The sequence below is a fragment of the Nannospalax galili genome, unplaced genomic scaffold, assembly GCF_000622305.1.
Source record: "Nannospalax galili isolate Female #2095 unplaced genomic scaffold, S.galili_v1.0 scaffold389, whole genome shotgun sequence".
Lineage (NCBI taxonomy): Eukaryota > Metazoa > Chordata > Mammalia > Rodentia > Spalacidae > Nannospalax > Nannospalax galili.
Genome location: NW_008360310.1, coordinates 1,932,358 through 1,948,484, shown reverse-complemented (window position 1 = coordinate 1,948,484; position 16,127 = coordinate 1,932,358). Strand labels below are relative to the sequence as shown.

The following is a 16,127-nucleotide window of genomic DNA, read 5'->3' as shown; positions in this document are numbered from 1 at the left end:
GAGGGAAAATTAGATCATACAAGAAACTGCACAGAGGAGAGGTGACTCTGGAGAGGAGTCTTACAGAATGAAGGTGCTGTTCCTGTGGAATGAACATTGGCAAAGCAGTATCCAGAATAGAGGTGATGGTTTGGTTATCATGGATCTGATATAGCTGCCAGGACCTGAACTAGAGAAGGGACAGAGGAGACAAAGAAGAGTGAGCAGATTGGAAAATTAGCAGGACTTGATTGTCTGTTAGAGGGAGGAGATGAGAGAAAGGAATGATCTAGAATGTCTTCTGGTGGGTATGCCTGGTTGTTATTAATTAGACATGTTTGGGAAGTACAGTAGTTAATTTTGTGTTGGTGTAATACAACAGCATGACCAAGGCAACATGTAGAAGAGTTTATTTTGGCTTAGAATTCCAAAGGGAGATCCATAATGGGAGGCAAGACAGTGATGGCCAGAGCAGGAAGCTGGGCACTGACATCTTCAAGCAGGGCAGGAAGCAGAGAGAGTAAATTGGAAGTGGGGGAAGGCTATGAGCTCTCAAAATCCACCCCCAATGGCATACTTTCTTCAACAAGGCTGCACTTCCTAACCAAAACAGCGCCACCAAATGGGGACCAAGTTTCAAATATTTGAGCCTATAGTGTACATTGTCATTCAAACCTCCACATGAAGTGAGAGAGAAAAAGAAAACTTTTTTGACACATTTGCATTTGAGGATTTTTTTTTGAGACAGGACCTCTCTGTAGCCCACCTGGCCTGGAATTCACTATACAGACCAGGCTGGCCTTGAACTCACAGAGATCTGCCTGCCTCTGCCTCCAGAATGCTGGGATTAAAGGCATCCGCCATCATGCCTTGTGTGACACGTTTGCATTCGAAACACCCAGGAAAAATTCAAGAATTGATATAAATTCAACAACATATGTGTGTATGTATATGTGTGTATGTATGTATGTGTGTGTGTATGTATGTAGAGACAGAGTTTCCTGAAGCCCAGGTTGGCTTCTAACTCCACAGGTAGTGGAAGATAATCTTGACCTCCTGATCTTCCTGTCTCTACATCTGGATTCCTAGATTGAGACATGTGGTTGTAGCTCCAGTTTGTTTGGTGATGGAAACTGAATCCATGACATCATGCATGCTAGGTTGGTGAGCACTGTACCAATTGAGGTATACTCCGGTTCTGTATTTTTTAAATTATTATTATTTTTCTCTTTTGCAGTGCTGGAGATTAGACCCAGGGCCTCATGCATGCTAGGCAGGTGCTCTGCCATGGAGCTTTATCCCCTTAAAGTTAATTTGTTTTGCATTTCTGGGGTGGAACTTATACAGGGACTCACCCACACTATGTAAGTGTGATACCACTGAGACGTATTCTCAATCCATTTAAAAAGATTTATTAATTAATTTTATTTTTTGTGTATGAGTGTTTTGCCTGCATGTAGTAAGTACACAATGTGTATGTATTGATCTCAGAGGCCAGAAGAGGGTGTCAGATTCCTCCCACCTGGACTTACAGTTGTTAGCTACTATGTGGGTGTTGGCAACAGAAGCCTGGTCCTCTGCAAGAGCCACAAGTACTCTTAACTGCGGAGCCATCTCTCCAGCCCCTCATCTATTTATTTATTTTGAGGCAGTCTCATTTATCAGTCTATCTATTTCTTTATTTAATTTGTCTATGTATCTGTATATGTGTCTATCAGCTATCTCTTTATTTAGAGACAGGGTCTCATTTGTCTAGCATCTATATAATTTGTCTATATACCTATTTATATTTCTATCAACTATCTAGTTATTTAGAAACAGAGTCTCTTGTAGTCCAGGCTGGTCTCTAACTCTTATATAGAAGAGGATTACCATAACTCTTGTTCCTCCTGCCTCCACCTCCATCTAAATGACTATCAAGTGCTGTGTGTGCTGTTCTAAATGGGGCATCTCTATCAAGCAACAGCCTCCCAAAGCTCAGGAAACATTGTAGAAGAAGGTATAGAAAGAACGTAAGAGCCAGAGGATGGGAAGGAGTGCTTTGAAATGCTGCCTTCTGGACATAACGTGGTCATTGCATGCAAGAACTCAGTGCAGACAGCCCATCTTTACTGGATCTTTCTGTACCAGTTGCTTGGGCTCACATACTTATTGCAAGATATTGGACTTCTGGCCTGTTTGGTACTTCTGAAAAACAACAAAAAACTCTGCTGGCCTTGGTAGAAGCAGGTTTGACCTCTACTGTACAGACCTGGTTGTTTATAGTCCAGCTGGAAAAGCTTTTTGCTGAGTGTGATGCTAAACTGGGGATCCAAAGGGGCCTGTGACATGGATATCAAGAGATCTTCAGAAATAGGAAAGGTTCTGTATTCTCCTTACCCTCTGCATCTGTGGGAAAGTTTTAAAGCATGACTAATGGGATAAAATGAGGACAGCCAGGGATTATGTAGAATCAGACAGGTTTAGCAACTTGCCTTTTCCTACAAACCAAGACTTGTCACCTGTTCTCCTCACTACTGGTATGTTCATTGTTAATATGCATTTCTACTTAATAAGTACTAGTTTTTGAGGAAGCAATGGACATAGGAAACTAGGGATATGAAGTGAATTTCCTCCTACTTCAGAGCTTTTAAATTTTTCTGGTGCTACTACTCTTCACAGCTTTGTGCATATCTTTCCAGAAATATTTAACCTCTGTAATATTTTATAATAAAAGTATACATGTAAATTGAAAGTGTTTTTTTAAAGATTTTATTTATTTTTACTTTAGGAGTGTTTTTCTGTATGTATGTAAGTGTACCATGTACGTGTAACACCTGTGGAGGCCAGAAGAGGTCTTTGGATTCCTTGGAACTGGAGTTAGGGGCAGTTGTTAGCTACCGTATGGGTACTGGGAAATGACCCCAGATCTTCTGGAAGAGCAATAAGTGCTTTTAATCATGGAGCTATCCCTCTAGCTCCATATGTGAATTTTTATTAGCTCATTTGAGTGTTTTGCCTGTATATATGTAAGTGTCCTCTGCATGAAATGCCAGAGGAAGCCAGAAGACAGTATTGGGTCCCTGGAACTGGAGTTAAGGTTGATTGTTAGTCACTATGTGGGTGCTTGGAATTGAACCCAGCTCCTCTGCAAGAGCAGCCAGTGCTTTTACCTGCTGAGCCATCTCTTTACACCCAAATCTCTTTCTTTTTAATGAAGCAGCAATAACATAGTATAGTTGTGGCCCAAGTTATTTATTCCAATTTTCAGATTGAATCTTCTTTGACTGACAGCTCCGCTGTTCTCAGCTGACATCATGTCCAACGTGCTTGGTGTTCAGTAAACCTGACAATTCCCTGTTTACAATGCTTTTTCCATCCGTCCATTCCTTTTTATTCTTATGCAGTCTCATGCTGCTTACTGGTTTAACCCTGATAATCTCCTAGACGGTTTGTCCCCAAATTCTCAATCTCTGTCAACGTGTGCACTTGCTGCCCTCTAATTTCCTCATGTCGGAGTTCTGACTGTGTCTTCTTTTCTAAAAAAAATCTTCAACAGCTTTGTATTCATTTTGGTAGTAAAAGTGCCAGCATTGATCAATAAACCTAATTTAAAAATTGAATTCTGAGGAGTTTATTAACTGTAAGTGACTGGATCAGAATTTCCAGAATAGTCTGTATTTAGGAAGCATGAATGTGTTTCTAGGTGGTTCTGATTAATGGGCAATGTCTCAACGGGTCACTAGAATTAAGAACAAGTGTTTACTCTGTGGTCAGGACTTCACATCTTCTTTCTAAGGTATGTTTCTACCCTCATTCTTTGTCTCTGTCTCTCTTTCCACGTTCTTTCTCTTTCTCCCTCCCTCTCCTTTCTTCCTTATTCTGTTTCCTTCTTTTATCCATTTATTTGTATTTTTATGTAGGAGAGTTTTGCCTGTGTGTAAGAGCGCCATGTAGATGCAGTGCCTGCAGAAACTAGAAGAGGGCATTGGATTCCTGGAACTGAAGTTTTCTACAGTTGTTATTGCCATGTGGGTGTTGGATACTGTACTTTGCAAGAGCAGCAAATGCTCTTAACCACAGACCCATTTCTCCAGCCCCCTCTCTTTTCTCTCTCTCTTTCATTTTTTGTTTCTCCACCTTTCTTCCTTTCCTCTCCTTCTTTTTCTCTCTCCAGCCTCATTTCTTATTACTTTATAACTTAGTGCAAATTAAATCTTGTCTGGGTGTGCTTCACACCTGTTAAGTTTCCAAGTCTTGTCTCTGCAACCCTTCACAGCCAGACAGATCTCTATTCTCTGAACAGCTTTCAGCCACGTTTTGCCTTTCATCAAGTTTGATCCTCCAGCTCACCCTCTGGCTCCTCCTTAAGATTGTTGTCTGCTGTCAGTATATGTCTAGCTCAACGTTTTTTTTTTTTAAATCATTTGCTCATGTAGAACATTTTTCACTTTATAGAAAAGGTGCTAAGTAAAAATGTGCAGACTTAGTATCACTGCCTGACCTGGTGTCACTGTATATGTGTCCTTTAGGGCTTAGAATTTAGGGATTTTTCTCCTGGTCTTAAGAGTTGCAAAGGATTCAACCTGCAAATGAGGTGACAACTCCCCACAATACCACAGTCAGTGGACTACAACTTCCAGCGGGTAGCGCGCTACGCTTGTCGCCGCGCTGACGCGAGGGGGCGCGGCATCCGAGGGCGGGGTCGCACAGCGGGGTGCTGGCATCTTAGTAGCCGATCCCGGGCTGAGGGAGCGTTCCGGTGGGTGAGAGGTTCGCGCTGAAGGAGGGCGGCGCGGCGGGGCCCGAGATGGAACGGGGGAAGATGGCGGAAGAGAGCCTGGAGACGGCGTCGGAGCACGAGCGGATCCTGCGGGAGATCGAGAGCACCGACACGGCCTGCATCGGGCCCACGCTCAGGTACCTGGGGCCGTGCCGCTGGGCGCGGGCTGAACGGGTCCGGTCATCGCTGTGGGACAGCCACGGGCGGCCAGGTCTTGGGCTAGGCGCTGCCTTGCGTGTGCTCCCCTCCTGGCGCCGGCAGAGGCTCCTCTGGAGACGCTCTGAGGAGTGGTGGTGGAGAGGGGCAGTCAGCCTGCCCCAAATGGCAGCCGGCTCCCTTCTGCAGCCCCTCAGTGGATTCAGGCGGAGGTTTGGTTCACAGTGGAACTGCCCATCACAGTCCCGAGAGCCCTGGAAATCCTGGGCCTGGAGGAAATGCTCTCTCCTGAGCCCTGTAGGAGGGCGACCCTGCCGAGGTGCAGTCTTGGGATGTTGAGACCGTCCTGGAGATGCCCTAAGCTCCCGCCCCAGTCATCTTGTCTGGGCTCTTACACCTGCTTTCGGTTGGAGATGTCAGAGCAAACCTCTGCCTTCCTCAGCTTCCTTACCTGGCACTTGTTATCTACAGAGCAAGGTATTCTGTGTAACGATTATGGATATAACTATTGAAGCCGCCACGCAGTACTGCCGTGGGGTACTGTTATGGTCTCATTCATCAGCTGAGGCACAGGGAGATTAACTAACTTGCCCAAGGTCAAAGAGGAAGTAAAGTGAGTCCCTAGATTCCAGCTAAGGCACTCTACATGGAGACACTTTGCTGTCCTCTCTTTTTTTGTGGTGCTAGGGGATGGAACCCACTGTCTTGCAGCATGCCAGGAAGTCCTCTTCAGCGGACTTGAATGCCCAGCCCTTAGATTCTTCCATGCTTTTGTTCTGCCTTAGATGGGCATTGCTGTCTGCTATACTTCCTGTTGAGAATTATTCATCAAGCTCAGTTATGGTACTTTCCCCTCAGTTTCCTGGTGTCCTAGAACCAATTTTTCCTTTTTTTTTTTTTTCTCCTGATGCATTCTGATCTCCATGCAGTTAGTACATTGAAAATCACTTTAGTAAATAAAGAAATATCAAACAAACCACAGTTACTAATATTCTCCTACGTATGCTATTAGTGGCTTTAACTATTTGATTTTAAGTAACTAAAGTGTTACCAGAGTGAGAGTGTTAAGAAATTCAGCCGCAGAATTTCATTGGAAATCTAGTAAAGCTCCCACTGGAGTAGTTGGGATTACTAGAATTTTTAGGAAGAATTCCTTATTAGAGCACCATCAATGTCTTGAGTTGCTTGTGGTTTGCAATTGCTGTACTTTTTAAAATTAATAACTTTAATTTAGTATCATCACTTGAGTTTGCTGTGATTTGTATGTTAACCCTCAATGAAGTAGTATATTTTTGTGAGTGTGTTGTTGGGCTGCTTTGAATTTGCTATATAGCTGAGAATACCCTTGAACTTCTGATGCTAGTATTTCCACTTCTTAAGTACTAGAATTATAGGCAAACTGCATCATGCTCAGTTTAGTGCAGTACTGGTGATGGAACCCAGGACTTTGTGCCTGCTAGGCCAGCACCCTACCAACTGAGCTACATCCCCAGCCCTAGTAGTACATATTTGTATAAACTGAATTTTGGTATTGATTTTTCTGGTATCTTGACTTTAGGAATATACAAATTATGGTTTAAATATCTTACCCATTCTCCCAGTCTTCCTGAAATTTTCTTTGTTATTATCACTGAGTTTTTTTTTTTTTTTTTTTTTTTTTTTTTTTTTTTTTTTTTTTTTTTTCCTGGAAAGGGAAGTACATGAATTAAGGAGTCTTTTACCGTATGGGACACAGTTACTACTGAAAATAAAACCGTCCAGGTCCTACTACATGATGCTATCAATTTTAGTTGCTTTTCCTAATTCTCTATAGAGAATTGTTTTTAGAGGATCTGGATAAATCATTTTTTGCATTTCTTTATTTTTGTCTATGTACATGCATTGCGGAGGTCAGAAGACAACCTGCAGGAGTAGATTCTCGCCTATCATGTGAGTAAGGATTGAACTCACGTTGCCAGCCTTGGCAGCAAGCGCCTTTACCTGCTAATCCATCTTCCTAGCCAAGGATTTGGATTTCTGATTTCATGTTTTCTTTGGTAGAAAACCCTAAATCTTACTGTCTCACTCAAAGTCCCAATAGTTGAACTTTTGTAACACAAATAGTACTCACTGCCTTTGTCTTTAGTCTAGCTTGTCCCTGCTCATATTCATGGGATGATCTCACCTTTTTTCCTTATCCCATTTAGAGGCAGCAGCATGCACAGACTTGATGATTCAGATTCCAGGCCTTATGCTGCATGTTCCTCTTGTCATTATCTCTTGTTTTTCATCACAATCACTAAACAAGTTGAATGAAGAAAGTAGATCTTCCCTAACCAACCTCAACTGTGAAGTTCAAACTCCTCTATTTCTCTTCATAGAATGTCTTTTTCTATTTCTTCCAAGTTTCAAGATATTCTATATTTTTAGGGCAACAGATTCTTAGCTGTTCTCAAGATACATTTTCTAATAAAAGATTAAGAACAGAGAATAAGAGTAAATTGGTGCCAGAGTAATATATGTATTTATAAATTTTTGTTCTTAAAAAATTGACTTCATGGCTACCTGACTCTCTAGTTATTGTACAGACAATATAGATATTAGTAGCTTTTTGCCTTCCCCTCCATGGTATGAAGTTAGTTTCCTAATTTTATCCCATTTTGTTTGAGGAGTCACAGTGGCTTGACTTTTCCTTGAGTTTTATTTTAGTTTAGAACCATGTATGTAATGTTGGTAGATTCCCATATACATTAAGGCAATGTGTTTCTTCATTGTAATTAGGAAGACCCAACCATATCCACATATATACAAGCTGCTGCCTAGGAAATTCTTTTGGGAAAGTATCTGTCTCTTTCCTTTGTCTTCATCTTAATAATTATTTTGTTAATCAAGCCCTAATTTTGGAACAAGACCTGAAAGATGCTGAGGCCTGTCCTGTAGCTGGGGAACCCAGCTGCGCATATAGCCTTGACTGAAGAAAGTCCCATGTTGATGGAGGTTGTGTTCTTCAGCTGCAGCTAGGGAGGGTCACACATAGAGCAGTGAAGAAGGCAGGGTACACCCACCTATCTAGCCAGATCACCTGAATCAGTGCTGGTGGTCAGAGGTATTACAGATGTCACAGCCAGATTGTCCTCTGATTCCAGATTGTCTTCTGATTCTAAATCACTTAGGAAGAATAGCTCCATGTTTTCATTTTTCAAATCCCATGTCTGTGCATCTACTCTGGTTTATTTAACCAATAGGAGTCATTTCCTTATTTTGCTTGCTGGGTTATTTCAGTGGGCTTTCAGCTTAATTGTATTTAAAACTTTTCCTTACATGTCTAACTTTAATAATGGAATACACTGCCATTTAAAAAGTAGCTTTATAGCTGGGTATAGTGGATCACCCTTGTAATTCCAGTACTTGGGCCGTATACTTGGGTGGTGTGGAGGCAGGAGGATCAGGCAGTTAAGGTCATCCTTGGCTACACAGCAAGTTCAAGACCAGCCTGGGGTACAGAAAACCTTGTCTTAAAAAAGGTAGCTTCAGGGCTGGAGAGTTGGCTCAGTGGTTAAGAGCACTGACTGCTCTTGCAGAGGACCCGGGTTTGATTCCCAGCACCCACATGGCGGCTACGAACCGTCCTTAACTCCAGTACTAGGGGAATCCAAAGCCCTCTTCTGACCTCCGGGGCATTGCACGACATGGGTGCACTCACATACATGCAGGCAATACAGTTGTACATATAAAATAAAAATAACAAATAAAATATTAAAAAAAAGGTAGCTTCAGCCAGGCTTCGTGGCACACACCTTTAATTCCAGCACTCAGGAGACCGAGGCAGGAGAATCTCTGTGAGTTCAAGGTCAGCCTGGTCTACTACATACTATTTATAGAGTTCCAGGTCAGATGGGTCTCAAAGAGACCAAAAGAAAAAAAAAAGTAACTTCATTGTGATATAATTCATAAATCATTCACTCTACCCTTTTAATATGTATAATTCAATGACTTTTAGTATATTAATAGCATTGTGCAACAATCACAATCTAATTTAGAACTGTTTCATGATTCCCCAAAGAAACACCCCTTAATAGTCACCCTTCATTTTGCTGCTTCTCCCTCTTTAAGCCATTCCTACTCTCCTGTTTATTTTTTTCAAGGCTATTATTCACTCATGTGGAGGTCAGAGGACAACTCAAGAGAGTTGGTTCCTCTCCTTCCAACTTGTGGGTTCTAGGGATTGAATTCAGGTCCTCAGGCTTGGAGCAAGCACCTTTACCTGTTGAGCCATGGTACAGGTCTTTTTTTTTTAATTTTTAATTTGATATTTTTATTTTATGTGTATGAATATTATGCCTGCATGTAGGTAAGTGCACCCGTGTCGTGCAGTGTCCTTGGAGGTCAGAAGAGGCTGTCAGATCCCCTAGAACTGGAGTTATGGACAGTTGTTAGCAAAAAAACAAAACAATAGTGCATGTACATCTGCTTCCAAAATCATGTGGTTAAAAGCAACATTTATTTTTTTTTTTTTTTTTTTTTTTTTTTTTTTTTTAGTGTGTATAAGTCTTTTGTATGTAACTCCTGGAGTGTGGAGTCAGAGAGGGATGGGATCCCCCGAAACTGAAGTATAGATGATTGTTGTTAGCTGACCATCGAACCCTGGCCCTCTGCAAGAACAGCCAGTGCTCTTAACGACTGAGCCATCTCTCTACCCCTTCAGAGGTCTTTTGGTTTTCTGAGAGAGCACCAAGGCATTGAGAGAGTAAGAAGGACAGGGCCACAGTTCTTCTCATTTGGGTGTATACTAGCATGGGTGCAAACGCCATTAGTGCCATCATAATTTTGTTTGGAGTAATTTAAAATTGAAGTTTCAAAAAGTCAGTTCACCTTTACCATTTGAAATTTTGCCAATCAAAAAAGTAATCATTGATACACTGTAAGATAAAATGTATCCCTGATTAAGGAGGTTGCTTACCTGGAATGTCTGAAGCCTACCCTATCCTAGAGTTATAATCTTTAAAAAATTACAGTGTTCATTCTCAATACATGAGTGATAGACTGAAACATGGAATATACATTTACATAGCTCTATTGTAGAGCTGTAAAAACCATGCTACCCACTGAAATGACTAAGTGGTCTCTCAATACAACTAAATAATGATACAAGCCTAGTAGTACTCTGTTAAAATTCTACATGCTGTTCAGTCTTGAAGAACCTCAGACTAACATGCATCTTGCAATGTAGTGAAGTATCTCTCTTCATTTAACTGTTTGGTAACAGATTGATGGTTGAGTAAAAGCAAAAACAAAACCAATAATTACAGTCCTAAATATGTATTATTTATTTAACTTAAAAAATTTTATTATTTTTATTTTATGTGTATGAGTGTATTGCCTGCATATATGTGAGTGCACCCGTGTTGCACAGTGCCACAGAGGTCAGAAGAGGGCTTCAGATTCCCCTGGAACTTGAGTTAAGGATGGTTTGAAGCCGCCATTTGAGTGCTGGGAATCGAACCCGGGTCCTCTGCAAGAGCAGTCAGTGCTCTTAACCACTGAGCCATCTCTCCAGCCCCTAACTTTTTGACCTTTTGAGAGTTTTTGGGTCGTATGTAGTTTAGGCTGCCCTGTAACTCATTACCTACTTTAGGTTGACCTTGAATTCCTGTTCTTCCTGCCACCTCCTCCCAAGTGCTCAGATTATGCCCCACCATGCTTGGCTCATTTTAATATTTAGATGCTTTCAAATACATGTTACATTTGTGTGTCAGATAAATAATAATGGCCATTTGCCAAAGGTGGATATTTTTAAAAAAGCATGAAAAACATTACTTATTGTGTATCTGTGAGCATGATGTGTGTGGGTGTGCATGCTATGCTGCATGTGTGTGGAGTCAGAGGGCAAGTTTCTGGAGTCAGTCTCTTTCTGCCTTTTCATGGATTCTGGGGATTGAACTCAGGTCATTAGACCTGCACAGCAAGCACTTTTACCTGCTGAATATCTTGCTTGCCCTTCTTTACACAGTTAAAAAAAAAAAAAAAAAAACCACTGTAGAAGAATAGATTTTATAGACCTGATTTTATTGGTTTTATAGATCTGAGAAGCACTGTGTGCCAAGCATACGTTTAGCATTATGGTGTCATATGGTAGAGCACCAATTTCTTCTTCCATTTTCCCAGTGAAGGCTCATTCTTTTTATTTTCAGCATCTGTATTTTTAAAAACTTCCTTACCTTTTTTTTTTTTTTTTGTAAATTGTGTCTTTACATTTGTGCTTTTGTTTTTATCTCCCTGCTACTTCCTGTGATTTGGAACTTTAAAATACACATTGTTTGGTGAAACATCCAAGCAGGCAAGCAGGAATCATGATATTTTCTCCTTTGATGCTAATAAACAGTAAATTCTAAAGGTTCTGGCATGAAATGTGATCTTATCAATCAATATGAATGTATAAAAATAACAGACTTTAGACCTGACTGAATTTTGGTACTGAGTTTGACTTAAGGAAAGGCATTTATGGAACACATTGAAAAGAATATAATAACAGAGCTAGGCAAATGTTGGGTTTTGGTGAGGGTGAAAGAGTTCCTTGATGTTTATAAAGAAAAGCTGCCAGTGGAGATCTTCAGTGTTGGAGCAGCAAAAGAAAGAGGAAGGTAAGATGAGAAGCGCTCTGGAAAAAAAAAAAGGTTATCGGTAGCATATTCAGCCAGTCGTGGTGGTATACACCTTTAGTCCTAGCACTTAGAATGTGGAGGCAGGGGGATCTCAAATTTGAGGCCAGCCTGGGCTGCATAGCAATTTCTAAGCCAGTCTGTGATATATAATGAGACCCTGTCTCATTCCTCCCCACTCCCAAGAAAATGTATTTAAAATAGATGTGGATCTGATTGAATGTATTTTGTAGCTTCTGAAAATTTTTAGGTTTTGAACCTTTTAATTCTGAGATAATTATGAATATTCATATAGTTGCACAAAATAATACAGGAATCTCCTGTACCCTTTATTCAGTTTCTTCCATTGATGACATCTTATAGAATTATAGTTGCCAGGTGTGGTGGCACATGCCTTTAATCCCAGCACTTGGGAGGCAGAGGCAGGCGGATCTCTGAGTTCAAGGCCATGCTGGTCTACATAGTAAGTTCCAGGCCAGGTAGGGCTACAGAGAGACCCTGTCTAAAAAAAAAAAAACCAAAAAACCAAAAAACCCCAAAAACCTAAAACCATATCCACAGTGTTGAAATGTACCTTGATAGTCAAGATGTAGCAGTCTGTCAGCACAAGGAATACTTATGCAGCTTTCTTACAGCCCACCAGTTTCTTCTACATCTCCTCCTTGAACTCTGGCAACTACTAGTGTGATGTGTATTTGTATGTTTTTTAAAAAATCATATGTTATATAACCTGGGGTTGACTTTTTCCTCTTAGTACAGAGTTTCATCCATTTATTACATTTGTCAATAGTTTGCTGCTTTTTATTACTGAGTAGTTTTTCATGGTTTAACTATACCATGTTTATTTGTTTAATTGAAAGACGTATCGGTTGTTTCTAGATTTTGGTTATAAATAAGCATCTATAGAAATATTTATGTACAGATTTTTGTATGAATATGCATTTTCATTTCTTTTGGTATATTTATCTAGGAGTAGAATTGCTGGTTCGATGTGTAACTAATTTGTTCTAATTCTTCTACATCTTTACCAGCATTAGGTATTGTTACTTTTAGAAAATTTGGTCACCCTGTTGTGTGTGTAATAATCAGTTACTCAGTTTTTTTTTTTTTTTTTTGAGATTGGTTCTCATATAGCTGAGGCTGATCCTCCTGCCTCTGTCTCCGAAGAGGTGGAATTACATGCCTGTGCTATCACACCTGGCTTCGTTGCAGTTTTAACTTTAATTTTCCTACCTGTTAATGATATTGAACATCTTTTCATCTGCTCATTTGCTATATGTATATCATTTTTCATGTTTGTCTTTTCCTTTTTTTTTTTTTTTTTCTTTTTTAGACAGTGTCTCACTGTGTAGTCCTGGCTGGCCTAGAACTCACTAGAACTCACTATGTAGACCAGGCTTAACACACAGAGGTCCACCTAATTCTGCTTCCAGAGTCCTGAGAAAACTATGTACCACCATACCTGGTCTATGTTTTTTTTGTTTTTTTCCTTTTTTCCACACAGGGTCTTCCTGTAGCCCCAGCTGGCCTAGAACTTGCTGTATAGACCAGGCTGGCCTCAATTTCACAGAAATTCACCTGCCTTTAACTTCCTGAGTGCTGAGATCAAAGTATCACTACACTTTTCCTTTTTTTTTTTTTTTTTTTTTTTTTTTTTTGGTGTTAGAGAGTGAACCCAAGGCTTCTTTCATTCAGGTTTTCTACCACTGACCTAAACTTCTACCCTCTACATTTTTTATTGAAGATGAGCAGGTTGTCTTTTTTTGTTTTTTGAAGTTGGAGTTTATTGTGAAGAGGGTTTGAGTCTTTGCGTGTGGGCTGGGGAGTAAGAGGAAAGGGTAGTTATAAGGAAAGGACAGTTATACACACACCCAAGGGTGAGTCCAGGCTTCTCAAGAGAGTGTTGCCAGAAAGATGATCTTTGAAACAATGGCTCAGGCTCAACTTTCCAACCAGAAAGGACCATTCTTAAGGATTTAGGAATTGGCAATTGTTTCTCGAATTATTCTAGAGGAAGAAAATTCTTCTAAGGCCTTTATTTTTGCTTGAACTTTAAGTCAGTTTTATAGTATAGGTTCTGTGTGACGATTAGTGAATCAGAAAATGACCTCTTTTTAATAGTTATATGAAAAAAAATCCTTGACATCAATAATCATCATAGAAATGAAATGAAAACTGCAGTGAGATGTTACCTGTTCAAATGGCCAATATGAAAAAAGACAAGAGAAGCCAGTGTGGTGGTGCACTTATTAATCCTGGAACTCGGGAGGTAGAGGCAGGAGGATCAGGAGTTCAAGGGCAGCCTTGGCTTCATAGTGAATTCAGGACCATCCTTGGCTACATAGTGAGTTCAGGGCCAACCTGGGACAGAGCGCGGGGGGGGGAGGACACACACACACACACAGAGAGAGAGAGAGAGAGAGAGAGAGAGAGGGAGGAGAGAGAAAAGAGAGAAAAATTGTAAATTGGTGCAGCCATTATGGAAGACAATATGAAGATTCCTTAAAGAGTTAAAGGTAGAACCCACATGATTCAGCAATCCCAGTTCTGGGTACATATCCAAAAAAAATGTGAACTCTGGAGGCCTATGTTCATTGTAGTGTTACTCAGAATAGTCAAGAGAAGAAATCACCCAACTGATAGATGAATAAAGACAATGTGGTATTTACCCAGCATATATGTGTATGCACAGTTGGAAGACTATTCAGACTCAAGGAAATGCTGTCATTTTTACAACACTGCTTAATCTGGATGACATTATGCTAAATGAAATAAGCTTGGAACAGAAAGACAAATACTGCATGATACAACTTATATGCATCATTTTAAAAAGCTGAACTTCTAGAGGCAGAGGACAGAAAAGTGGTTGTCAGAGGCTGAAGAGGGAGGAAGGGATAAGAATTTGTTGGTCAAGGGTGCAAAGTTTCAGTTAGGCCGGATATCCTAGAGATTTATTATATAGTATGGCTACTACAGATAATAATGATGTAGCTCTTCTGAGGACAGTGTTTATAATCACTTAGAATGGTCCAGTGTTTAATGTACTATCATGGGCTTCCCTACAGTATAGCCTCTAACAAAACTAAGGTTGTTGTGAACCCCTAGTAATAGGATTGTTTACCTCTATACCAAGAAGGCTGGCTAAGCACTGAAATCCACAAGTGGTGTGCATAGGTAGGCTGGAGGGGGCAGGAGGTTCGTACTGAGACCTAAAGCCCTTGAGAATGTCTAAAACAAAATAAACTGGTCAGTGGGGCCTGCAGAGAGTTCATTTGTGCTAAATGTGTGTGTGACAGGATCCAGTGTGCTTTCCTTGTTGAGAAGCAGAAATCATTATGAAAGGTACAAGTCCAGAGTCAGAAAGGTAAATAAATAGAAGCTTTTTAAAAAAAAATTTCATTTTTTTTTATGTGTATGAGTCTATTGCCTGCATGTAAGTGCACCTGTGTCATGCAATGACCATGGAGGTCAGAGAGAGCATCAGATTCCCCTGGAACTGGTGTTACGAATGGTTGTTAGTCACCATGTGGGTGCTGGGAATCAAACTTGGGTCCTTTGCATGAGCAGTTAGTGCTCTCAACTGCTGAGCCATCTCTCCAGCCCCAAATAGAAGCTTCTTAAGGAATAAGAAAAATGTGTACTTGAAAATTGCAAAGAGAGTGGATCTTAAATATTGTCCACAATAAAGTGACTAAGTATGTGAGGTGATAGTTACCTTGACTTAATCATTTCATAATGTTTACCTATATCAAAACATGTTAACCATAGATTGTATCTGTCAGTTATACTTTAATTAAGCTGAGGAAAATTGAAAAAATGAAATTATGCATTATCATTTGGGGAAAAAATAAAAGTCTGTTTTCAAAAAGTTATGTTCTGGCAGGTTACTATGCTGTAAAATCAAGCCTCTAGTGGCCCGTCAGATTTCAGCTGTCATCAGCTCCATTATTAAAGCATGCTTTGAACAACATGGCCTAGAATCTGCCCTTCTTACCAGGTTTATTAAAGTATGCCAGGTTTATTATTAACGTTAATTCTGAAAAAGAAAATTCTCAAGGGTCATCTTTGCACTTTTATTTCCTACCCTCATGTGCTAGATAGCTTTAGTTGTCAGCTTGACACACCTGGGAAGAGGGGACCCCTGTTGAAGAATTGTGTCTTTGGAATTGGCCTGTGGACATGTCTGTGAGGCATATCTTGAATGTTGAGAGATGTAGGCAGGCCTAGCCCACTGTGGGTGGTGCCACCCCTGGGCATGCCTGGACTGTAAAAGAGAAGTAAGTATCTGAGCAAGCCAGTAAGCAGCGTTCCTCCCTGGTTTGTGATTCAGTTCCTTCCTCTAAGTTTCTGTCCTGAGCTCCTTCTTGGCTTCTCTCCATGATGAACTGTAAGTCGTAAGGTGAAATAAACCCTTTCCTCCCCAAGTTGATCTTGGTCACAGCAACAGAAAGTCTAGGTAGGAATTTTGGTTTTGTTACTTGGCAGTAAAATAGGTCCGGGAAGGTTAGTTCCTCTGCTGCTTAAAATCAGTTTGCATCATTTCTTTCTTTCTTTCTTTTTTTTTTTTTTTTTTTTTTTTTTAGACAGGGTCC

The 16,127-nt window shown here is 40.4% G+C and overlaps 1 protein-coding gene across 1 annotated transcript in view; it reads left to right on the top strand.

The window, feature by feature from the left end:
* Positions 1-4,651: 4,651 nt before the first annotated feature.
* The window catches only part of Exoc6b (exocyst complex component 6B), a 629,077-nt gene continuing 617,601 nt past the window's right edge, over positions 4,652-16,127 (top strand). Inside the window, exon 1 of the mRNA XM_008824711.3 lies at positions 4,652-4,878. Within this exon, the coding sequence (XP_008822933.1) occupies positions 4,769-4,878 (110 nt within the window). The 5' untranslated portion in view covers positions 4,652-4,768. The remainder of the gene's footprint in view (positions 4,879-16,127) is intronic.